The 27,555-nt window shown below is 38.4% G+C and overlaps 1 protein-coding gene across 1 annotated transcript; it reads left to right on the top strand.

The window, feature by feature from the left end:
- The first annotated feature begins 13,764 nt into the window (after nucleotides 1–13,764).
- Nucleotides 13,765–14,894, top strand: LOC122037282. Its single transcript, XM_042596736.1, has one exon. It carries the CDS (start codon nucleotides 13,811–13,813, stop codon nucleotides 14,756–14,758), a length of 948 nt encoding a protein of 315 aa, XP_042452670.1. The 5' UTR covers nucleotides 13,765–13,810; the 3' UTR covers nucleotides 14,759–14,894.
- Nucleotides 14,895–27,555: the final 12,661 nt, after the last annotated feature.

Genomic DNA, 27,555 nt, shown 5'->3' with positions numbered 1-27,555 from the left:
GTCATGTTCAGGGCGCCCTGAAGGTTCCAGGCGCCCCGAACCTCTTATATAAGGAGGGTCAAGGCTGAAGCTCCAACAACAACTCAGAATCTACTCTCTTGTGCTCCTGTGACGCTGCGAAAAGATCTCCGACAAAGTTTTGTTTTCTTTCCTGTCTTATTTTCATAATTGTCGATTTTTTTGTTTACTACATAATTCCTGTACTTAACTTGTAATAAGTTACCGAATTATTAGTGATTGCCCATCGAAAGCACCCTTTTGTGCGGGCCTTGGAGTAGGAGTTGCCAAAGGCTCCGAACCAAGTAAATCCTCGGGTTCTCTTTGGCTTGTTTTTCCGCTGTGCTTACTCTACGAATTTTTTTTAATCGATATTCACCTCCCCCTCTATCAAACTCTACGATCCAACAAGTGGTATCAGAGCAGGTACCGCTCTGATTTGGTGCAACCACCAATCAGACAGGGGGTGTAATTTTGTTTTTTTTTTTTCGATTTTCAGTTTTTCGTCTTTATCCCAAACTGGTATTATTACCTTTTTGGGAACTCTTTTCGTTGCTATTAATCTGATTTGGTGCAACACCAAATCAGTTTTTCAGTTTATTTTTATTTTAATCTCGCACTACTAATCCAAGACCTAGTATTGGGACTCTGTTTGTCTTTTTCTTTACTTGTGTGCAGGATGTCTCAATTTGAAGGCTTCAGCACAGTGCGTCCTCCCCTGTTCAACGGGGATGACTTTTTATACTTGAAGAAGCGGATGGAAGTCTACCTGAAGACAGACTTCGACCAATGATTCAGCGTCACAAGAGGCTATAAGATGTCGATCGACAACTCCGGAATCCCACTGGACCCAGAACAGTGGACTCCGGATATGAAGAAGAAAGCTTCAACGGAATTCAAAGCACTCAACACGCTCCAGTGCGGACTAACTAAGGAAGAATTGAACCACGTAGGACCGCACCAGAATGCGAAAGAACTTTAGGACAAATTGATCGAGCTACACGAAGGAACAAGCGACACAAAGGTAACGAAACGCGACTTGTTATTAAATAAGTTATTTGACATTAAAATGTAGGAAGGAGAATCGGCAAGTCAGCTTCACGCGAGGATCAATGACATCCTCAACGGTCTCCACGCAATAGGACATCAAATGGAGAACAGAGACTTAATAAGGTATGCCTTAAACGCGTTTCCACGCAACAATTTGTGGGCATCTATCGTGGATGCCTACAAAATATCTAAAAATTTATCTAAACTAAAATTAGATGAGCCTTTTTGTGAATTAGAATTGTTTGAGCAAACTAACGCCAGGACCGAGAAAGGTGTAGCTTTGTTTGTAGGTTCTTCCAAGGAGAGATCTAAAAACAAGCCTGAACCCGAAGAAGAGTCGGATCAGGAGCCTGAAGATGAAGAGTACCTGGTGAACCTGGTAAGGAAGATGTTCACCAGGAGAAAGAACAGCTTCAGCAAGAAGGACCTGCAGAAGATCAACTCCCCCGAACCAAAGAACGTAACGTGCTTCAGATGCAACAAGAAGGGACACTACAAGAACGACTGTCCGAAACTGAAGAGCGATAAGACAAAGGCATCCAAGAAGAAGGCTCTCAAAGCGACTTGGGACGACTCCTCCTCGGACTAATCGGAGGCCGAAGATCAGAAGCACCATAGCCACCTCGTGCTGATGGCCCTCGAAGAAGAATCGGACGAAGAATCGGAAGACGAGTCCAAACCCGAATCGAGTGACGAGTCTATACTCGTTTCCGAAGGTCCCGACGAGGTAAATTTTATTTTAAATAGAAATTTTTTTAAAATTATTTCATGCTTGAATAGTAAATTAGTTAAACTAGAAAAAGAAAATAAATTGCTCCTTGAGGAAAATCAAAATCTCAAGGAACAAATCAAAAATCCAAATCCAACTCAAGACACAACACTTGAGGAGGAAAATTTATTACTAAAACTAGAAATTAACAAATTAAAAGAAATGTTAGAAAAATTTACAACTAGATCTAAGAATTTAGATCTAATATTAAATAATCAAAAAGCAACTTACAACAAAATCGGACTTGGCTACAAGTCAAGTTCAAATAAAACATTTAAATCATTAATAACTCAACACAAACAATCAAGTAAAGCTTGAGTTCCGAAAGTGTGCTTAATCACGCAAGTAGGACTCAACCAATACTGCATACCCAAAGAAAAAAATACATTATATAAAATCAAATTAAAAAATAAAATACAAACCTACACCAACAAATTCAAAAACCAAATATTTTAAACCCCACCAAGACTTAGAATATCATCAAATAAATTATAACTATAAAAAGAACAGACATAAACCAAGAACTAAAAATAAAAAATAAAAGTCAATAATTCAAGGGGAGGCTCCAGAATAGCTGGCACCTCCAAAACTAACCTACCCGGCAGGGTAATCCAAACTAACCTACCCGACAGGGTAACCCAAACTAATCCTCCCGGCAGGGTAATTAGGACTAATTAGAAAGGATTCAAGTTTAACTTGACCTATGGTACTAGTGAAGTTTTGGATGATAGTACGTTAGGGAAGCTTAGTCTATGCATGTTTAGGAAGATATGGCTTCGACCTGATGCATTTGGCTAAGTGGAACTGACCGAAGCTACCCTTTATGGATCCTAACCAGTTAGACTAAGGTTTTATACTAAGTCCAGTGGATAAGACTATTTGGAAAACCTCGAAGGCATGGTTACTCTAATGATATCCAAGTGACTCACCATAGCCCAGAAGTTTATCCAGAGAATGCCTATCTGTTGGACTCAAAGCTAAATTTGAATCTAACACAAAGTTAGACCAAACCCTAAAATTGAACCTAATTCATCTCACAAAATTATAGGATTTTCAGATTGAAAACGTAGATCGGGTGAGATAACTAAGAACTCAATTAAAATTATAATTAAATTTAATTTAATTTAATTTAATTTAATTAAAATAAAATAATATAATATAATATAAATTAAATTAAATTAAATTAAATTTAAATTAAATTAAATTAAAAAATAAATCAAATCAAATTAAATTAAATTAAATTAAATTAAAATAAATTAAATTAAATTAAATTAAAATAAATTAAATTAATTTTAAAAATATTTTTTTTAAACAACTTTTAAAAATTCTTTTAAAAAATTTTAAAAATTCTTTTAAAAACTTTTAAAAATTCTTTTAAAAACTTAAAAAAAAAATCTTTTAAAATTCAACTTTAAAAAATTCTTTTAAAAAATCTTTTAAAAACTTTAAAAATTCTTTTAAAAACCTTAAAAAATTCAACTTTAAAAAATTCTTTCAAAAATTCTTTTAAAAACTTTAATTAACTTAAAAGGGTTTAGAAAAGATAACATCTATGCAATTAACTTAACCACTTCTTCAATTAAGTGTTATTTAACACAAAAAGAAGAAACATGGTTATGACATAGAAGAATGTCACACACGAATTTCAGAAACATAAGCAAACTAAATGGATTAGTTAGAGGCTTACCAAAATTACCTAACTTAGACTCAACCATATGTAATGCTTGTCAATAAGGCAAACAAACAAAATCTACCCACAAACCAATTAATCAATCTCAAACTAATTCAATACTATAACTTTTACATCTAGACCTGTTTGACTCCCACGGTGTCAAATCAATAAACAGTAGTTTATATTGTCTAGTAGTAATAGATGACTTCTCTAGGTTCACTTGGGTAAAATTCTTAAAAAATAAGGATGAAACCTTTGAAACTTTTCTAAACTTCTGTAAACAAGTTGAAAACGAAAAAGATCTTAAAATTAAGAGAATTAGAAGTGATAATGGGGGAAAATTTAAAAATCATAATTTTAATAAATTCTATCTTGAAAATGGATATCATCATGAATTTTCGTGTCCTAAAACTCTTCAACAAAATGGAATCGTGGAAAGAAAAAATAGAACGTTACTTGAAGCATCTAGAACTATGTTAAATGAATATAATCTTCCCAAATATTTTTGGGCAGAAGCTGTTAGTACAGCTTGCTACATGCAAAATAGAACAACCCTAAATAAAGTACATAATAAAACCTTTTTCGAAATTTATTATAATAAACAACCCAATATAAAATATTTTAAAGTATTTGGGTGCCTAGCCTTCATCTTAAACACAAGGAAACATTTAGGAAAATTTAGTTCTAAAGTAGAAAATGGAATTTTTGTAGGATATTCACTCAACAGTAGGGGATACAGAATATATAATAAGGTTACATTAAGAATTGAAGAAACCACCAATGTAAAATTTGAGGAATCCGAGCTAAACTTAGATTAAACCCAACTTTAGCCAATTGAGTTCATTCAATGTAGTAGTAATCAAGAAGGAACCAATCAAGACTTAAATCATGAAGACGAAGAAAGAACTCAAGAAAACCAACCTCTTAGAACCATAAGAGTCAACCTAAATCATCCAACTGATCAGATAATTAGTGATCCAGACCTAAGGGTACAGACTAGGTCATCCTTTAGGAACCTAAGTCAAATTTCTTTAATTTCAAAAATCGAACCTAAGACCATAACTGAATCCTTACTTTACCCAGACTGGGTCATAGCTATGCAGGAGGAACTAGCTCAATTTGAGCGAAATGAGGTTTGGGACTTGGTACCACCACCCAAAAATAAAAAAGTAATAGAAATAAAATGGGTATTTAGAAATAAACTAAGTGAAACTGGGGAAATCACTAGAAATAAGATTAGGCTAATCGCTAAGGGGTTTAGTCAAGTTGAAGGACTTGACTATTGTTTGGATCCTTCGTACGGAGGCTAGAGAGGGGGGTGTGAATAGCCGACCCCAAATCATCGCGTTTCTATAAAACGTGTTAGCGCAGCGGAAAATAAACACAGAAACGAAAGGGAAAGAAGACAAACCTCAAACAAACTGATGTAAAGAGGTTCGGAGATAAACTCCTACTCCTCGGCGTGTCCGTAAGGTGGACGAAGCCTATCAATCCGTCGGTGGATGAGTCCCCGGAGAACCGGCTAATAAATGCTTCTTGTGGGTGGAGAAACCTCGCCACAATACTTGTAACAACAAGAAAGGAGTACAAGGAAAGCAAGAAGCAAATACAGACAACAAAATGAATGCAACACTCGCTTGCCTTCTCTGTCGATCGGAGGCGATGAAGCAGCAACTTCACAACCCAAACGCAACAGCTGATCGACGACTGGAAGCTCACGCGAAGCTTCGGAAGCGAGCTCAACAAAGCTCAGAACCTCAGAGCACAGAAGCAGAAGCTTCAATCCCAAGAAGAAGAAGAAGAAAGAAGGTCGGAGGCTCGCAGCAGCAGCCCTCCTTTTATAACCTGCGAAGAAAGCGAAGAAACACAGAAGAAATCTAGCCGTTGCGTCGCAGTACTGATCGATCGTGGACCGATCAGGGCTCCATGGATCGGTCCACGATCGATCCATTCCCTAAGCCTTCCGTCTCGATCGGTCCATGGACCGATCAGAACCTCTGATCGGTCCATCGATCTGGGAACCTCTGATCGGTCCGTAGACCGATCGCTTCTCTTCTCCCGAACTTCTTTGCGCCTCACGATCGTTGTCGATCGATCTCGGGCCGATCAGATAACCTGATGAGCTCTTGGATGGTTACCGATCGATGCGGTGACCGATCGGCTATCGATGTATCGATCGGTCCCCCGATCCAAACTCCCCAGCCCTAAACCTCAGGCTTCTACACCAACATCCGGTCAACCTTGACCTGTTGGTTCATCATTCCTAGCATCTGGTCACTCCCTTGACCTGCTAGAATTCTCCACCAAGTGTTCGGTCAATCCCTTTGACCCACTTGGGCTTTCCTCTTCGTGCCAAGTATCCGATCACTCCCTTGATCTACTTGGACTTCCCAACACCAGATGTCCGATCACCCTTGATCCATCTGGATTTTCCCTTGCCCGGCTTAACTCACCAGGACTTTCACCTAGCTTCACTCACTAGGGTTTTCACCTGGCTTCACTCACCAGGATTTCCAATCTGCCTGGCTTCACTCACCAGGACTTTCCCTTGCCTGGCTTCACTCACCAGGACTTTCCCGAATGCCTGGCTTCACTCACCAGGACTTTCACCTTCACCTAGCTTCACTTACTAGGATTTTCACCTGGCTTCACTCACCAGGATTTCCCGACTGCCTGGCTTCACTTACCAGGACTTTTACCTGTGCCAAACTCCCTGTTTGGATTTTTCCCGTGCCAAGTCTCCATACTTGGACTTTCCGCGTGCCAAGCTACCTGCTTGGACTTTTCCCCGTGCCAAGTCTCCGTACTTGGACTTTTCCAGTGCTAAGTCTCCATACTTGGACTTTTCACCGAATCAGGTCAACCAGGTCAACCTTGACTTACGGTTGCACCAACAATCTCCCAAACATCTATTCTTGTCAAACATCAAGAATAGAACTTCTCTTCTCGTCAAACATCGTCAAACATCAAAACACAACTCGAGTCAGGTCAACTCGAGTCAGGTCAACCTTGACCTAAGGTTGCACCAACAATCTCCCCCTTTTTGATGTTTGACAAAATCCAAAATCAAGTTAGGTTAACCCGATAACCTAACTTAGGTTTTCCAATGTTCTTCCTTGAACATTCTTCCAAAACCTACACTCTCCCCCTTGGGACATACATTCTTCCAAAATCTACACTCTCCCCCTTGGGACATCTCTCCCCCTTTTTGACACACATAAAAAAAAGGGAATCAAGGTCAAGAGTTTCTTCCTAATGAAAGTCCCATACCTTTCATTGAAACCCTTAATTTCCCCCTTGATACTAAACTCAACACTCAACTTAGTGACAATCCCATATCACTAATCCTCAAAAGTCTTAAGGAGTAAAAAAAACTCCCCCTAAAAGTCAACTCCCCCTTGACAATTAGTTAAGACTCCCCCTAAAGGTCAACTCCTCCTTGACCATTGCACCAACAATGTCTTGGAGAGTTTCAAACCTTTAGAAACCCGAAACTCAACTCCCACAGCTGAAATTTCAGACCACAGTCGAAATTCAGCAAATTCAGCACGCCTGATCGGTCACCGGACCGATCAGAACCCCTCTGGATCGGTCCCCAGACCGATCCAGCCTTCCTTGGATCGGTCCAGTGACCGATCCAGCCTTGGACAGACTCGAGTTCTGATTTCCTTCTCCCGAAATTCAGAAACTCACAACAAATTCCAGAAAATTCCAAAAATTATAAAATTTTGAGGATATATTCCTCATAACATATACTATCAAGGAAAAATAGTTTTCTATGAAAATAACTTCCATTTTCAAATCTTGATACAAAGTTCGAAAAGTTTTGAAATAGCTCAAAGTTTCAAAAACTTTGTATCACTTTGTTCAATGATGAATGCTATCACTAGAAAAGCTTCATCAAGGTTTTTCAAATTAATTTCAAAATGATTTTAAACCTTTTAATTTATGACCATAATCTTAGGGCTAAATGTACATGACTTGTACATAAGCTTTCCCTATGATCCCCCAATTTTGAATTAGGTTCATCTAGGTACAAGAACTATGCACCTTGATCCTAACTCATCATCCTAATATCTCACACACATCTAAGGTGTATCAAACATATTCAAGTCAATTTTGATGTGAGATATGGGTTTAGGTCAACTTAGGCTAAGTTCTCATGCATTTTCTTATGCACCAATTTGATCTCAATATCAAAATATGCTTTTATCCTTAAATCAATTTCATTGATTATTAATGCAAGAGATGATGACATGACATGAAATAATATCATAAATGAAAACATGTGCCAATGTCATGATGTCATGGTGATCCTGTCCGAACCAGGAGTCAACGGAAGCTGGGGGTGTGACGCTTCTTGCTGGATCCTCGAGTGCTCCGGCGAACCTGCAGCAAAACCGAGCCGGGAGGGGTGTCCCGGCGACGGCCCTCCGACGCTCGAGTCAGGCGAGGAATAACAAAAAGGTGGCCTCAGGATCTAGATTCGCGTACCTCTGGTGAAGAAATGGAGACCTTATATAGACCTCTAGAAGGAGCCTGGGCGCGCCAATCAAAGCAATCACCTGCTTTCGACCATGCCCAGGTATGGGTCTGTCAGAAAGACGTCCATAAGGTCATACCGCTACTGTATCAACCTCTCCATGATGTGACGGCGAGATCCTCCATCGTGCACTTTTGTGTACGGCGTAATCATCAGACCTGCCTTTACTGACATCCCCTATCCTGAGCCGAACGAATAGGTCACTCGGCTAACCCTCGTACCCTCGCCCTTATCCTGGCCGAACGGACCACCCGCTCGGCCCTTCGGTCCCAGCCGGGCAGAAGTCCCGCTCGGCCATTTGGTTCTCCCGCCTTGGCGTCGGAAACCCAAGCCCATGGCTGGGTTATCTTTAGTTCTGCTCGGACCTACTCAGCCGCTCGGCGCGGCCATTAACCGCTTAGTCAGCCCTCCACCTGTCTTCAAGCTGAGACCCTTCAGGAAGTGGATCCCCCATTCTTACCGCCGGATCACATGGCATAAAGTATGAAACTTAACTAAAGCATGACATATAAAGAACCTAAGCTTTATCATGACATATCAAATGATAAAATTAAACATGATGTCATGACATGTGAGGGCAAATAATCATGGCAAGATTTAGCATGAATAAGACATACCTAGATTACCTATCTAAGTATCCTTAGCCTTAGCTAATACTTAAGCTTTAACCCTTGATTGCCCTAATATGCCAAAATCCTAATTTTGACACTTCTTGAACTCTAGATTTATCCATGCCACTTAAAGATCAAATTTATCCTCAAATCTTGGCATGTTTCATTTTTCCTCAAGAGTTCTCTAGATTTTCCCAAATTGTGCCAATTGAAATTAACATCATCATTGTCCATGATGGCACATTTTACTCTTCTAAGGAGTAAATATTCCATTTCATTTTCAAAGGTTCCCAAAAACCTTGAAAATGCTCCTTGAGCGTCAATTTCCTCAAAGTTGGGTTAACTACCCTTCTAATCGGAGTTGACACTCTCTAACCCATCTATGGGGTAGAGAAGATGCTCCTAGGACCCCAATACCTATTTGAGCTCATTGGGTTCACTAAATATTCACTAGGGATAACTTCCCTAGCAACCCTCCTAATGACCCTCTTAGGCTTTAAAGCCTTGGTCATTTGGGACTCATCAAGATCAACTCTAGGGGTGACTCCCCTTGTGACCTTGGTGATGGTCTTCCTAGCCCTAGATTTTGTTCCATAATCGAATGGAACATTATGATAAGTGGGCTTGACCACTTGGGACTTAGGTTTGTGACCCAAACATTTCTTGTCCTTGGACATTGGTTTTTGACCCTTAAACCCTAGAGATGACTTCTCCAAGTTCTTAAGAGCCTTTTCCAAAGTATCAAGTCTTGACCTCAAGACTTGATTCTCCTTCTCTAATACATCAAGTTTTAATTTGTCATTGTTCTTTGAGGCATTCCTAGGCATATGTCTAGTTGATTTGGGATTCCTACCTAGGTTTTCCTTAGCCTTAGATGAGTTAATTCTAGGGTTGACTTTCCTAGTGTTATCCTTATTTATGCTTACATGTTTGGCTCCTAAGCACATATATTGATTCATAAGATTATCATGCTTATCATTCTTGACAATTGCAATAAAACTACTAGCATGAGTCTTATTATTATTGCAAGAATGTGCCTTAAATGTTACCTTAGGGTTTGCCTTAGCTACCCCTATCGACGTGCTCGGTCTCTTGTCCTTGTGAGATTGCCTCCCCCTCGGACATTGACTCCGATAATGTCCCCTTCGCTTGCATTGAAAGCACACCACGTGCTCTTTGCCTTTGCGTATCGGGACTCCGGCTTTCTTGACCTTTGGCGCCGGTGGAGTCTTCCTAACCCTCTTTGGACACTTACTCTTGTAGTGCCCAAATTCCCTACACTCAAAGCACATTATGTGTAATTTGCTAGAAATTAAAATGCTTGAGTTACCTAGGTTTGAGGATGGATGAACGCTCTCTCCTTCATCCCTTCCGGAGGTAGAAGCTTCTTCTTCTTGCTCCGAACTTGAAGAAGAACTCTCCTCTTCTTCTTTAGATGTTGAGTGGCCCTCAACTTCTAAATCCATTCCTCCATGATGTGAACTCCTTGGCTCACTTGACTCCTCTTCATGACTTGAAGTGGAGTTCTCCTCATGGAACTTTGCCAAGTTATTCTACAACTCCTTGGCATCGTTATATCCACCTATCCTACACAAAACATCATTAGGTAAAGAGAATTCAATGATTTTCGTTACCTCATCATTGATGGTTGATTGGTGGATTTGCTCCTTGGTCCACTCCTTCTTCTCTAGGGTTTCTCCTTTCTTGTCCATAGGAGGCTTGAAACCTAATTGAACACAACTCCAATTTTCAAGGTTAGTCATAAGAAAATACCTCATTCTTACCTTCCAATACGCAAAGTCGCAGCACTCGTAGAAGGGTGAAAACATGATGTCTTCTCCGAGTCGATCCATTCTCTAGCTTGTGCTCCCACGGGTGTTAATCCGACGAAGAGCGCGCCTCGCTCTGATACCACTTGTTGGATCGAAAAGAATTTAGATATCTCCACAATAGCATGATATTGTCCACTTTGGGCCTAGACCCTCATGGCTTTGCTCTTGGGCTCTCCCCAAAAGGCCTCATGCCAATGGAGATATCTTTTCTCTTATAAACCCATGATCTTTCCCATGTGTTTCCAATATGGGACTATGTTTGTAACCTTGCAACCCCAACATATGTGACAATTCCCTTAAGGTGTTTATGATGTTAATCTTCTCAAACCAACACCATTATGTTCTGAAAGCTTAAAAATCTTTTGATTAGTGTTGGGAATGCTTTGATATGATAGATGAGAACACATTTAGATTGAGAAGTAATGAAGAAACCAACAAAACTTAAAATGGGTCTGATCAAACTTTATTAAGTCCATCAGTAGTTTAGAATCAAACTCATTGATGGAGTTAGGGATTTGGATTTTTTGAAAATTTGACATGAAATAACGCTAAGAACATTATTCGATAATACATACATGAATTTTTTTTTTTGAAGATTATCGATGAGTGATGTGCGTAGATTATATACACTTTTATGCATATTTTAACGTACATCTACTTATATTTCATGAGTATAATTTATGTTTATTGCACCCTATTTCATTATAATATCATACTTTCATTATATTCTATTCGGAGATATGTTCTTTGCTTGTTTTGATTGATAGGACATGATTTGGAGTGAAAACAGAGCAAAAGACGCACATTGGAGCAACTAGAGAAGATAAAGCTCGGGCCATATGGAACCACACGACCATATAGTCTTGCCCGTGGCAAAGCAATCTTTAGCTGTGTGAACTCACATGACCGTACCACACATCAAAAAGAAAAAGATTACGACCGTGTGAATCCACACTGTCGTGTGGAATTTCTAGAGTAGAAGTAGACCATGGCCATGTGAAGCCACATGGCCGTCTGGCCTCACCAGAGAAGAAGCAAGGAATGACTGTATGATCCCACATGGTCGTGTCACCCATCCAACAAGTAAGCAGAGCACGGTTGTGTGATCTCACATGACTATGCAACTCTTCCAAAGATAAAGTAGGATACGATCGTGTGAAACCACACACCCGTGTCACTCAGGTCGAGACCAAGAAGGATCCGACCGTGTGGATGTCACATGACCGTGGCATGGGTCGTGCCAGGCTTGTGCCCTGCTCTATTTAAAGTTCTCCCCTTTTTAGGGAATCTTTGGCTTGGGGCTCGTCCCCATTCCTTGGAGAAGGGTTCTCCCCCTTGGGGGAACCCTAGATCTTACATTTTCTTCGTCGATCCATCCATCTCAGGAGTAAGGGAGTGTTTCCAAGGACACTATACTTCAAAGATAAATATCTCTTCTCTTTATTTCCATGTATTGAGTTGTAGTTTGCTTTTTTATTCGTCTTTGGATTGTAATCCCTTGTAATAGAGTAGATTCTTCAAATCTAGGATGTAGAAAGTAACTATGATATGATGTGATGTATGAACTATGTATTTAGACATTTTCCTATGTAATTATGTGTTTATATCATGTTCTATGTGTGTTGTGCCTTATATATATTTGACGAAATATGTGTGAGGCTAATTTATGTAAATGTAAGGGATTTATCTCTATGTTAAGGTTACTACTAGACTGGATAAGCAGGGGATCCTTAGTGACCGAGGATATCTATTCAACCAGACATATATGCCCTTAGTGAGAGAGGGCATCGATATGTACCCACTTTTTATAGTCAAAAGATCTTAACATAGGGACTAATCCTTGTTAGTGTGTTCTAATTGGAGTTGATACTCTAGTGCTATCGCTAGGAAGTACATTAGATAACTCTAGGAATGTATGACCGAGAGGGGGGGGGGGTTTGTGACAGAGGGTAATTCTTTAACCGAACTTTCTAGAGTTGCTTCTTTACTTAATGACGTTAGAATTTGGGTAGACTCTCCAGTGTGACTTTTGCGGGGTTGTACCAGACTTTAGTTAGAATCTTTACATGAGTATAACATGGAGTTAGGTAAATGAACAATGTATAGAGACATTAACTAGTATCATAACGAAACCGAAATCCTAGAATCTATCATCCATCCCATTCCATGATCACCTCTTACCCTTCTCTATCTCTTTCTCCTTAGTCTTTCTCTTACTCTCTCTTTCTCAACTAATCTTTCATTTGTCTAGATAGCTCGTCATGTGAAGTGAACTAGTGATTAATCAACAGTCCCTATGAGTTCGATATCTTTTGTATTATTGATGATGTAATGTGCACTTGCTGTTCGTAATAATGAGAAAATTTGAAAAAAATCGATGAAAAAATATCGAAGGAGTTGTTATGTTGAAACATTGATGAGTCTTCTTTGGAGAACACTAACTGTTCAAAGTTTCAATGGAGCAAACGTTTAAAATTACCTTTTAGGGTTATTCTTCCCGTCGGTATTTTTCCTTAGTTGAAATCTGGTCGGAATGTAATGGAACAATTGCATATAAAATATGAATATGTAAGGTAATCACGTGGCTAAATGTTACTTCATGCATCCAAACCAACAAAAACACGATCGAAGTGAGCCAACATAGAGGGATAAAATCGGAATAAAGTGTGTCTTTTTGACAATCATAAAGTTGCTGCGCCTTTTGGGTGTGTCTTTTGAGCAATGTCAAACTTTAGGTGTGCCCTACAAAAAATTGTCAAAAAGAAAATCATAAAATAGGGACTAAAAAGATATTGAAAACAAGAAGACCTTAAAGTAAAATAAGAAAATCAGTTATCTACCAGAATTATAACATATACATGAAAATACTAGAGATTATTGAAACTCAAGCAAAAATGAATGATAAAATATTATTTAGATCGATAAATGTAATTTTGTGTAGGATCTTTAGTACTTTAATAAAAGTTGTTCTCAGAACGTAGCGTAAATAGTAGGTGCATGATATTTTTGACGTAATGGTCAAGGGTTGATTTTCAAGAACTGACGACCTAGGGTTTATACCATCGTGCGTCTATGACTTATGTATTTGTATGGACCTCCTTCCATATATGTGGAATCGGTATTAAAGAGGTCGCTAAGATAACGAATTTATCCTCTTTTTTTTTATTTTTTTTTTATTTTTATTTTTAACTTTAATAAGAAAATCAATAAAAAAAATTGGAATTAATCGATTCGAATTGTCGGATTATTAAAATTTTTGCTCATCGTATATTTTGTCCTAAACCTTATCCGATTTGTCGACAGATTTATCATCTTCCCGTGTCTAATAGTGGAGAAATGGGAATGGCAGCTACTGCACCGACGTCGGCGCTGGTGATGGCTGCAGGACCCTTTCTGTCGGTCCTCCAGAATCCTCCACTCTCCGGACGACTCGTGGCCTTTACCACTCCGCTCACTTACGCTGTGCGGCTCTCTCGTCTCCTTGAGCTACGCGGCGCCGTGCCGCTGCACCTTCCCACTGTCGTCGTGAATACAACCTGTCGCACGATCGCTTCCCTCAGCCTCTACCTCTCCGACGGAGCCCTAGATTCCTTCTCCGTTCTCGCCTTCACCTCTCGCACTGGCATCGCCGCCTTCTCCCTCGCCCTCGCAGATCGGGATTGTTTCGTGCCGCTCTCCTACGAGGGCGAGGCTTTCACCATCGCTGCCCTAGGAAAGGACGCCGAGCTCCTCCACGAGGAAGGGCTCCTATCGCGACTCTGCAGGAACTCCAGTCGGATCCGAGTTCTGGTGCCGGAGATCGCGTCCCCGGAGGGCCTAGTGAAGGCGATTGGGGTCGGATCAGGCAGGAGAGTGCTCTGTCCTGTCCCCACCGTCGTCGATCTGGAAGAACCGCCGGTGGTTCCAGATTTCCTGAGAGCTCTGGAGGCGCGCGGTTGGGTCCCTGAGAGGGCATCTGCGTACGAGACTCTGTGGGCGGGGCCGCTCTGCGCCAAAGGATTAGTGGCGTCGGAGGCGGAAGTGGACGCTCTAATCTTCACGAGCACGGCGGAGGTGGAGGGCCTGATGAAAGGATTAGACGCATTAGGGTGGGATTGGGAGAAGGTTCGCCGGCGCTGGCCGGGGATGCTGATTTGTGCGCACGGCCCGGTGACTTGCAAAGGCGTGGAGAGATTTGGCGTTCGCGTGGACGTAGTCAGTTCCAAGTTTAGTAGCTTCCATGGAGTTATCGAAGCTCTTGAAACAAAGTTAAGAGCTTTGACCGCAACAAATTTTATCCGATAACATCTACTCGGAAAAAATAAGCAACTCGACTATGAAATTTAGGGTTTGCATAGTATTGTAAGATCTATGAAAGAAGAACGATCTTTATTTCTTTTAAGACAAACGATACCTTGAATGAATTCAGCTTTTGTGACCACCGCATCGTGATGTTGTTCTTAGCAGGATATGCTCATCAGAGCTATTATGAAAAAAGGAAATATGGTTCACAGAAAGCTTGCTAAGTAGGAAAATCAGGCACATTTGCATACTGAACCCATAACCTGATGATCTTTCATGACTAATTTTTCTCTCTATCAATCAATAGCAAGCTTATCAACCTGTAGCAATTTGATGATTTCTCAGATCTAGTGGTAGCTTCTCAGTGATGATCGATCCCCTTTTACTAATGAGATCTTGTAATATGGAGGGAAATTAAGAGATGAGCTAGATCTGTGCTGGTGGGGTGTTGGAATGTATTTGTAGACAGCAGCAAATATAGTAACGGTTGTAACGTACATTTTAAGTAAACCAGAGAAGATATAATTGTTACACTTAGGACAGCTAGAGAATGAGAGGTCATGTCTTAAGGGATCATGAGAAAATGCGCATGTTTTTTTACTTAGGTTGCACTCAATCAAAAAAAATATATGTTGTAGCTAAAGTCAAAAGAGTTCGAGGTTGAGTAGTTTAATCTATTGGATTGCTTTCAAGTCGGTTAAATAATCGAGTCAACTTTGTGATAGATTGTTGGCATTGGCGTGTTGCTGCATGGTGAACAAAATGTTTCACTTGTCTTGAATCAATTGAATGGTAGATTAACTAGTCTACTAAAGTTGCCTGAATCAATATAATTATTTATGTAACTTGAATTTGAATCAACCAAAATAGTTGTATGACTTTGTGTTTACAAGATAAGATTCAAATCACACCTTGAGATGCTTGAAATCATCTCAAGGTGTACAAGGTAACAATTGACAATGCTACAACTGACATAGATAAAGGGACACTTCTGCAGACAGATTTTAGTTTACTCTATAACTTCTCTTTCACACTCATTTCCTATCTAGTAAAAGAGATAATTTGTACAAGGTTTCTCTATCTTTAGAAAAATAACTTACGTATAATGGTTTTGAGGGGGTAACTCACATTACCATTGAGACTAAATGTGATGGATGACCAATATTCTAAAAGGTAAATTTTGGATTCAAGAGGAAAATCTAGAGTGGGGATGAATAACTTTTCTTTAAATCGTAGACGAAGGTTAATTCGCAGTAAGCGATGAATAACCTTTCTTTAAACCGTAGACGAAGGTTAATTCGCAATAAGCACAAGTATAGACAAAAAGAAAACACGATACTAAAACACAAATCAAAATAGTGCAAAAGTGCGAAAGATAAAGATACAAACTCTAAGGATTTACATGGTTCAATAGCCTCTGGGCTCCTACTTCATGGTTTATGACCTTTTGACAAGTCACTCCATGAATTCTACTAACTTTCTTCTTCTCATAAACCTTCTAGAGGTGAAAAAGCATCTTATAAAGCCTTATTACAAGTAATCACTTGAAAGTAGAAGAGAGGTTACAGAAAAAAATAATAATAATCGCAGTTAGTCTCATTAACTATCGCTAGGGTGATCGACCCGACCCCATGGAAGTTCTCCACCAGCCACTAGGATAAATTGAGAAACGCACATTGCGACCAACCCAGAAGCCTAGCATCCTTTAATTACATCCTCCATTTGAATGAAAAATTTCTACAAATATATCATAACTAGGGATCAAACCGTGGGTGTCTAGGTGACAATCTGAATATCCTATCGTGGCACTATAGCCTCGGGGACAGAAGAGAGATTATAGAAGAGATGAGAGAGAGCAGAGAGAGTGGATAATTTGGCAATTAATGTTGTGAATTGATGTATATGTTGTAGCTCACATGACCCATATTAAAAACTTTCACCCAAGCCCCAAAGTTGTCTCTAAACTCTTCCATTATGTTATGGATCAGTTGATTGCTCATTGTCATTAGTTGATTGGTCTTTAGTGCACAACTACTTTTTTAGTTATTTCAATTGACTTCTTACCTACCATCAGTAGATTACTTTCCAATAAAGCTTTTGATCCGCCAATATCATAGCTAATCGTTTCATTGCAATTGTTCAATCGATCCATTAGCCGACTCAAGATACCATTAGTCATTTACTTAACAAATTAACTATGTTGTTATGACAATCAACTAGTTCTTTAGTCGACACAAATATATCATCAATCGATTAACACATAGTATTAGTCGACTGATACATGAGCAGAGGAGAACTACAAGCTTTTGTTCTCTTTCCCTTTATCTTGAGTTGGCTACCCAATTGGCTCAAGTATCATTCGACAATTAATAGCAAGTTCTAGTCAACTAGAGCATTGACTAAGTCACTTCTAAGGCTTTAGTCTAAACATAAAATAGCCCTAGATTGTCTCAAATTACATGGGAACTCATACTCATCTTTTCATAAAATAAATTTACCAAGTATATAGAAACCCTTCCCAAAGATCCTAGTTGAGATGTGTTGGGATTGATAGAGAAGCTAGTAGGGGTGATTAAATTAATTGTCAACAAAGAGCTACAAGCATTCCGCTTGAAGCACTAAAATGATGAGTTGGACTTTTCTGGACGTATTTGTTTGCGAGAAGTTAATTCTTCTAATAAGTGAATTTAGGAGCAGGTTATAGTCTAAGGCTCTAAACTTTGCTAAAGCTACTGAAATTCCCAAGTATCTAAAAAGCATTTATCCTTCTTGGAATTCCATGATATCCATTAGCCTCCTTCTTGTATGTTCATCCACTCTAGCTAGATAGATTTTGGACTTGAGTTTGTTTGCATGTAACCCAACAATTCATCCAAATCTATCTAGGCATACTACTAGTGTTATGGTGTATCTCCTCTTGAAAACAAAATATATAACTCATAAGAGATTCAAGCCATATCAAATGAATATCAAGTCCACATTCTTAAATGAGTTCATAAAAGAAGAAGTTTATATTGAACAACCTTCAAATTGTGAAGATCATTGTTATCCTAATCACATATTTAAAGTTAAAAAGGCTTTGCAATGGGTGGATGTATGTCTCAACTACTATGAATGATGCACACAATAGATGATTACAACTTAGATAAAAGAATGTTAAGGTACTTTGTGTAGGATCATTGCGCTAGAAGGGGGTGAATAGTGCTCGTGGCTTTCACGTTCGTTTAAAATATGATTGAGTAAAAAGTAGCTGAATAAAGATAGAAGAGAAAGGCAAACAAAGCTAACACAACGCCAAGTTTTACTTGGTTCGGAACTTGTGACGACTCCTACTCCAATGCATACACATGAGAGTGCTTTCGTTGGACAATTACTAATTAATCAAAATGTTACAGATGCAATTTAATTTAAGTACAAGTAACTTGAACAATAAAAGAAATACCGATAACTTAGAGGAAGAGATTTTTAGCGCAGTTATTGTCAGAGCAGCTTCGCATTGAAGAGACCTTTTCAAAGCAGCGTGCAGAAGCAGAAGTTGTTTAATTGATGTCTTTGAGATGCTGGTCGAACTCTTTTTTTATAACTCACTCTGGGTGCTTGGATCCCCTCTTGGATGCCCCCATAGGGTTGACGTGGTAGTGCCTTGTCAAAACTTTATTTGGTGAAATTGATCCATCTTTGGGCGCTCGGACTGGTCCGCGCATCTGAACTAGTGACGTGGGTCAGCCAGTTGAAGCATGCCACCATAGGAAGAAGATTGATTTTGGCTGGTCCAGGCGCCTGGAGCAACTCCGAGCATTGGACCGTCCGAGTGCCTTGTCAAGCACCCACTCGGGGCACTCTTGTTAGATCGAGAAGCACGTGTGAGGGGGGGGGGTTGAATCACGTGGTTTTAAAAGCATCTTCTTTTTTGATTTTATAAAGATAAGGTGTGCAGTGGAAAATTAAGCACGGAAATAAAAAGTCGGTCAGTTTTCTTTGTTCGGAGCGTTCGGCGACTCCTACTCCAAGACTCAGGTCTCACGAACCTATCGATGGGTAATCCACTAATAACCTCTTCCGAAATCGTCGAAAGAGTGAATCGAATACAATAAAAAATTAGGACAAGTGTAACACGCTATACTTTCCTTCTATGTAGAAATTAAGTACAAAAAAGAACTTCGTTACCCAACACCTTCGAAGATAATCGGATCAGACTTGATATTGGACCTCCTCAATAGTAGTCAGGTGTAGTAGTGTCATAGCAGAGCTGCAACATGAAGCTAGAGTAGTCGGAACGTCAAACAAACATGTAGAAGATGGTAGAAGAGTTGTGTCTGAGATGCTGGTCGAGATGCTCTTTTATTGAATGTTGAAGGTGCCTTTCATAGCACCGAAGGCGCCTTTAACCCCAAAAGTTATCCCACAATTTTAGTTTCTTATCGTCGCTAAAGTCTTCTACATTATTCGACTAAAGGCGCTTTCCAAGCTCCCGAAGAAACCTTCCATGAACATTACTCTCTTTAGAAAGGGGAAAAGATCCCCTTATATAGTGCAGGGCACGAGCCTAACATGGCCCATGCCACAACCTTGTGAAATCCACACGGCCAGCTTCTTCTTGGCTATGGGTCAAGTGACACGGCCATGTGGTACCACATGACCATGTTCTTCTTTGTCTCTAGATTGATGCACGATCGTGTGGTTCCACACGGCTGTGCTCTTCTTTATCTCTGGACGGATGCACGACCGTGTGGACTCACATGTCCATGATCTACTTCTTCTCTAGTTAGGCCACACGGTCGTTTGGCTTGACACGGCCATGACCATCTTCTCCTCTGTTTCTTTGACACGTCATGTGAATTCACATGACCAGTGTCTTTTACCTTCACTTGCTCTCCGGATCATCTACAAACACAGTTTTTGCCACCAAAATAACTCCTGTAAGTAGAAAAACACACAAAGAGTAGATCTCCGACAAAGAAGAGTAATTATGCTGAAAACATGACAAGAGGTGTAAAAATACACAGATCAAGCATAAGTAAAGTACGTGAATGTGCGTCAAAGCATGCATAAAAGTATATATAATCTATGTACATCGCACCACTAGACTTGAATCTTTTCTTGTCCTCAAGTAAAATATTGCAATCTAAATTCATGTGCTCCTATAGTGTATTATAATCCTTAGTGCACTTTCTTGACTTTATCAATTAGTTTCATTGGTGATCATGATTGTGGAGTAAACTAAGTATGTCCTAAGCATAAGTTCTTGTGCACATTGCAATAAGTGACTTATACTCTTCAAGCTTCAATCCTTGTCCTAGTCAAGTCATATCCAATTGAGTTCCTAATATTCCCCGTGATAGACACTTACCTGCCACACACTTGGTTCATATTCCTTAAATCACACAAAGTCTCGAAGGACTACTTGGAATCAAGTGAAACATAACATTTATTTTTTTAGTAACCTAACTTGGTCTCAAAGGGGCAAATTATTAGTTTCCACTCATGATAACTATTTTTTTATCCCTTATTCATATATATTTTTTTGTGAGGATTTAAAGGTGTAGCACTAACACAAATACAAGTTTAATACAAATGTTGGGATTTTAATTTTTTTCAAATGAGTTGACATGATCCGAGGTCATCTAGTAACCAAAATGCAATCCAAGAAATCACCATAGAAACCAAAATACTAAACAAATAGGATGGATCATGACTATTCCAATGATATCTATTATTCAAGCTTAAGTAAAGTGAATGTAAGATCCTTAAGGTTAGGCCAAAACTCAAACTTATCTCCGTACAATATACTTAGCTCATTTTATACTACTAGAGATAAAGAAAAGAGATACACTAAATATATTAGTACTATATCCACAGCAACATGAATCAAGAAATGAACGTACTAACCATTTTACTATTAGACAAGTTGGTAGTAAGTAAGGAATGATGTTCTCAATATGCCACAAAATAATTTAAAAGATAGTCAAAGCGATGATCAAAACAAATGAATAAAGATAAGCAAAGCAAGCAATACAAGAAGGTAAGTAAAGGTGCAACATAGGACTGAAAATAAGCAAAGCAAATGAAAGTGTTGAAACTGTAAAGGAAAGAAAATGCAAAGCTGAAAATGTAAAGGAAAGAAAATGCAAAGGACTCAGGATGTGCAACCCCCCCCAACTTAAAATTTTCATTATCCTGATGAAATCAATATGGTAGAGGAGGTGGGGGAAAGGGAGATCCTCACCCTAGTCGGCTAGAAGGGAAACTAGGGATCTGGCCAAGGTACTCATGGTAGTGGTAAAGAGTGTCTACCTGTCTAGTAATGTCCATGACCTCCATAAACTCTCTAATTCTTGCCTGGTCAATATAATAATCCTGAACAAACTTGGCCACCTGACCTTGGAAGTTCCTCGTGAACTGGAAATGGTCACGTACCTCTCGAAACTGATCATCTAAAAAATTTGAAGCGACCCTCCAACATATGTTGTTGGACACTGTGCTTCTCATGAAGAGAATACAAAGAGGCAAGAAAGTCAAAAAAGTCAAATCTGGAAGGACCTGTACTATAAGCAAAAGAATGCCTAGCAGGTTCTAGATGTTTGAATGACTGCGGGTGTCTAGATGACGAGAGCTCAAGGTGGAGCTCGGTGTCTTCTACCAATGGGGGAACACACTCAAGAGCTACGTCAGTAATAACCCAATTAGTGGGGTTGCAAATTGAGGTACGCTCGAGATAAGGTAGAGGTATCGAAAAACCGTCCTTTCTAGGAAAGACAAACTCATTCTCATCCCGGTAAATCATCTTTATGGCAAGACAAGCATCGATATCGATCGTATTGTTGCCATGAATGACTTATAACTCATCAAGTTCACAACCTAGATTTATAGATATTTGGGTGATCAAACTGCCAAAAATAATCAACCCCGAGGATGCTTTCCCGAATCTCACAAGGTTTTGCAAAAAATAGAAATCAGAATCAAAATCAACTTTATTGAGCATAGCCCAAAGAGAGTAAAGTTCCACCTTTCTAACTACCCCATCACTATCCCTTCTACCAAAAATAGTTTTACTCATAACACGGTGTAGGTATCTGAATACGGGGTTTTACATGTGGGAAGGTTTATCTCTAGAGGGCTCATAACGATTCTTTGATCAAATAATAAATGTCCAAAACCCATTCCAATTAACATTTGGATCAAATCTTCGAGCACCACCGATAGGTAAGCCAAAATAATGATTAAACTCACTAAATATCTATTGAAATTCTTTGTTCATTAGTCTAAAGTTGATATTGCCAATACAATCATCTTCAAAAGAGAAGTGGACATCAATTGAACTTAAAAACTCAAGGACAAGGCGAGAATATGCTGGTAGATGTATGCACATCATATCATTCCAATCAAGAGTATCAATCATCCAATTTATATCATCCCTAATATCCAAAATATCCATGGTAGTTGGATTCATATATTTAGTGCACACAATCTTTCTAACAATAAGAGAATTATATCTAGATTTATGCTCTTTATTTCAAAAAATAATATAATACTTATTATCGTGACCTTCGTCGCATGTAATCCTCATGCCTTTGCCCTTTGATGAAGTTTTTTCCTTTGCCTTTATCCCCTCCCAATTCTTTTCCTCCATGAGATCTGCCACTTACTCATCAGATTCTTTTCAAAAGATGAGACATGATGGCAAGATAAGTGTGAGAAAGTGATTGATTGAAGAAAAAGGAGGAGAGATCTTATTAAAAGAGGTAGATCTTGAGGAAGAAGAAGGAGGAGAAAAAGATGAGTGATTCTTGGGGTTTGAAATTACATTTTGGATGTAGATCTAGGATCTAACCTGAGTTATAAGTTTATAGGATAAGAGACGTCCAAGAAGGTCAAGGGCTAGATTCTTGGCAAGACGATGTCCTTGCAGATTAGAAAACGGGATGTAAGGTAAGACAAGTCTAAGAAGGTCAAGGACCTTGGCAAGATGAAGTCCTTGCATGTTGGAAGACTAAATGCAAAGCAAGAGAAGTCCAAGAAGATCAAGGACCAGATTCTTGGAAAATGATAGGAACCCGAGCATATTGGGTTCTAGGGTAGATGAAAACTCGAAGATGAGGAAACTCCAGGAATAAAGTCAAGGGAATAGGAGGTTTCTGGCATGAGGTAATTAATTGAAATAAGTTGATGTGTTTATCAATCGATTGGTAACTAATCATCGCAAGCACTCAATGGTCCCAAATTGATTGGTGTAATCAATAAGAACATTATGATAAACAAAGATTTTCTGATTGATTGGTGCAATCAATTAGCGACTTTCCGTGACTCACAAAATAGGTGTCAAATCGATTACCCAATCGATTGAGACTATCCTAATCTATTGGTGCAATCGATTAGGGGTTTTTCTACGACGCACAGAAGGATTGTCTAATCGATTAAACAATTGATTAGGCACTAGTCTAATCGATTAATGCAATTGATTAGAGGCTATATGCGAACTCACAGAAAGTTACCAAATCGATTGTCTAATCGATTAGGCATGGCCAATCGATTAGTTTAGTCGATTAGAAGGCTTTCTTCGCAAGAAAAAAATCGTGCCAAATTGATTGCTTAATTGATTAAGGATACCGATCGACTAAAGACTCCCACCAATTGATTAAGATTCAAAATGGAGTAATCTCAATCGTTGATCTAAAATCAGTGACCATTCAATGGAAAAGTCATAAAATCCATAATCGATTAATATTTCCTTCTAATCGATTCGAAGTGACAAAAAGCTAAGAAATGGCTAGATTTCGAAGCATTCAAAAAGGATAATTCAAACACAAACAAACACTATTCCATTGCTCTCAAGTACTCAACATCTCTCAAGTACCCAAGATCAACTCAAGCTCTCCTCCTTGCTAAATTTTAAAGCTACTCAAAGAAGAAGAAGCTATTTCAAAGTTTGTAATCTTCTCTTCTTCTTCGTCCTTGTTGTGAGCTATTTCTTTTGAGAGAGAGAGCTATAAATCTTGTAAGATTTCTCTACCTTTGGTGTAGCTCTAAGAAAGAGAGATTTCATAGTGGAAGTGTGACTGTGGGGTGGATCCTTGGACTAGTCATCTTCTCAAGGAGGTGGATACTAAGTAAATTCAAGGAGTAGCATTGTTGCAGCTGTGTAAACCAAGAAGATCAAGAAATTGAAGCAAGCTATTCACCCCCCCTGCCCTCTAGCTCAATCGGTCCCATTATGTGGTATTAGAGTAAGGTTTCTTTTGAGGACTCACATCCAAGGAAGCACAAGTTTTAGAGTTACAAGATGTCGTTGAAAGAGGGACATAACACCTCTCGACAACCATTCTTCGAAGGCAACAATTTTACTTACTGGAAGAGGCGCATGGAGCATTATCTCATGACCAAAATCAACATGTGGTTCTCAATCATGGAAGGTCTCATGGCACCAATGGAGGATGGGGAGATTCTTGAATCGTCAAAATGGATGAGTGCACAAAAATTGAAGGCTCAAGCTAAAGTTAAGGCAATCATGACTCTTTAATATGGTTTGAGTTCGGAGCAACTCAACAAGATTAGACCATTCAAGTGTGCTAAATATTTATGGGACAATCTCATTGAGCTGAATGATGACACCAAGGATTCAAGAATTGTAAAAAGAGATCTTCTAATAAACCAACTGTAGAATTTCATAATGAAGAATGGAGAAACTGTAGGTTCATTACATGGGAGATTCAAGGACTCCTAAATGATCTTCATTCAGTTGGAGAAAGTGTGGAGAACCGAGATCTTATAAGGTATGCACTAAAATCCTTCCCAAGAAACTCATTATAGTCATCAATGGTGGATGCATATAAGGTTTCAAGGGACTTGTTAATGGTAAAGTTAGATGAATTATTTTGTAAACTTGAATTGCATGAGCAAGATAATGCAAGTCATAAGAAAGATATAGTATTGGTTGTAGGTGAAAAGAGCAAGAAGAAGCACAAAGAAAATAAGGAGAAGAAGGAAGAGTTCTCTTCCGAATCTGAGCAAGTTAGTGATAGTGATGAGGAGCTATCGCCAAGTGAAATGGAAAATTTGGTCCGCAAGATGATGAGACGCTCAAGGAAGTTTAATAAGAAAGATATCAAGAAGATCTTTAATGATAACAAAAGAAAAGGTAAACCTCTTATTGATTCAAATTCTAAAACTGATGTAATTTGCTATGAATGTAATAAAAAGGGACACTACAAAACAAAGTGTCCAAAATTGAAGAAACAAGAAGAAAAGATTAAGAAGAAGAAGAAGAAGAAGACCTTGAAAGCTACATGGGATGAACAAGCTTATCGAAAGAAGATGAAAGGAAGAATTTAAGGCACATGGCACTCATGGCCTTAAGCCATGTGAAAGACAGCGAAGGTGAAGATAGTTATGGGAGAATGTTGAATCTTTAAGTGAATTATCATCTAGTAATGACGAAGCAATTTCTCCCAAGATTGATAAGATGTATGCTACCATTGCATGTTTAACTAATACTCTAGCAAAATCAAAAGATAATGTTAGAAAGTTACAAAATGAATTAAAATCATTTAAGAATGAAATTGTACCATGTGAAACTTATATGCATCATGAAAATGACATGAATAAATTTGATGACCTTAAGAATGAGAATGCATCTTTGAAATTACAAGTTGATGATCTTAAAGGTGCTTTAGAAAAGTTTACTTCAAGCTCTAAATATTTGGACATTATTCTAGAAGCTAAAAGGGGTGTTTACAATAAAGCGGGTTTAAGGTTTCAATCACAACATAAAGAAGTCAAATTCATGTCTTTAGTTAGTAGAAATCATACTTCAAGGGTTAAAATTGTGCAAGCTTGGGTACCCAAGCAATTTATTGTTGATGCTACTAGATCCAAAGTTTAGGTACCAAAATATTTAGTTCATCGTGTTTGAACAGGCACGCGCTGAGGGGGAGCATCCAACCATATGGTTCATAGATAGTGGATGCTCTAAGACCATGGCAGGACAAAATTCTTATCATTTAGATACAAAAGTAAAGGTACCATTTTTTTTTGTAATAGCGGTGAATTAAAAGTCATAAGAATTGGAGATATTAAAATTTTTGAAAATTTTATGATAAAAAATGTTTTATTAGTGAAAGGCATGACTTTTAATCTTCTAAGTGTTAGTCAACTATGTGATTTAGGTTATAGAGTTGAGTTTAACTCATCTCAATGCCTAATTAAGCATAGTGAACTAAACACCATTATGCTCATAGGCCATAGAAAAGAAAATATTTATTAAGTTGATTTATTTGGTACTATTAATGTGTTTGCTAAGTATCTTATGTCTAAAGAAGAGGAGACTTAGCTTTGGCACTGGAGACTTGCTCACACCAACATGAGGAATATCAAAAGACTTTCAAAGTAAAAGTTGGTGCAAGGATTGCCAAAGTTGAAGTTTCAAATGGACAAAATGTGTGATGCATGTCAAATGGGTGAGCAAACCAAAGCTACTCATAAAAGTAAAAATGTTGTAAGTATTTTAAATGCATTGGAGTTCATTCACATGGATTTGTTTGATAGTAGTAGATATGTTTCTTTAAATGGTAGTAGATATTGCTTTGTGATTGTAGATGATTACACTAGATATACATGGGTATTTTTCTTGAAATATAAGGATCAAACTTTAGATACCTTGATTGCTTTTTATAAAAGGGTAGAAAATTAAAAGAATCATAAGATAAACAAAATAAGAAGTGATCATGGAGGTGAATTTGAAAATGATAGGTTCACAAGTTTTTACATGGGAAAATGTTATAAACATGAATTTTCCATTCCTAGGAATCTTCAATAAAATGGAGTTGTTGAAAATAAAAATAGAATTTTACAAGAGGCCGCTAGGAGCATGTTAAATGAATATTCATTTCATAGCTACCTACGGGCCAAAATAATTAATATGACTTGTTATGTACAAAATTGAACATTAATACATAGGTTTTTAGGAAAAATACCTCATGAGTTGTGGTTTGGTAAACCACCTACAATTAAACATCTTAGAGTATTTGGATGTAAGGTTTACATTTTAAACACCAAAGATTAATTAAGAAAATTCTCCACTAAGGTAGATGAGGGTATTCTTATAGGTTACTCAAGTCATAGCAAAGCATATCAAATTTACAATAAAAGATCTAAATTAGTTGAAGAATCATTAAATGTTGTATTTGAAGAAAATCCTCCATCAAATCCTACTAGAACAAATGATGAAGAATTATAATTTGAGTTAGAGAAATTAACATTAAACGAAAGAAATAATCAATGGAGAGAAAACCAAGAGAGTGATGGTGAGAAAATTGAAACTTTACCACTTGAACATGAAATTATAACAAATCAAGACTTAAGACCTACTATGATTCATGTAAATCATCCCTTCGATCAAGTAGTAGGAGATATTACACAAGGAGTGAGAACTCGATCTTACTTTAGAAATGAAGGAAGTCAAGTAGCCCTAATCTCTCAAATTGAACCAAAAATCATTGATGATGACTTGCTTGATCCGAATTAGATTTTAGCAATGCAAGATGAATTATCTCAATTTGAGAGAAGTCAAGTTTGGGATTTAGTTTCTAGTGTTGGGACATTCCAGAGCTAGAAGGGGGAGGGTGAATAGCTCGTCTCACTTTGCTTGCTTCGTCGATGTTGATTTGCAGCGGATAAACTCAAAATAAGATCCCAATGCTAATAAGTAGGATTTACTTGGTATCCACCTCAAGATGAGGTGACTAATCCAAGAATCCACACATGAACACACTCTCCACTATTAAAAACACTCTTTCTCGGAATAA

Source organism: Zingiber officinale, unplaced genomic scaffold (genome assembly GCF_018446385.1).
Source record: "Zingiber officinale cultivar Zhangliang unplaced genomic scaffold, Zo_v1.1 ctg250, whole genome shotgun sequence".
Taxonomy (NCBI): domain Eukaryota; kingdom Viridiplantae; phylum Streptophyta; class Magnoliopsida; order Zingiberales; family Zingiberaceae; genus Zingiber; species Zingiber officinale.
The sequence above is the reverse complement of the archived record's forward strand: the minus strand, read 5'-3'. Positions and strand labels throughout refer to the sequence as shown.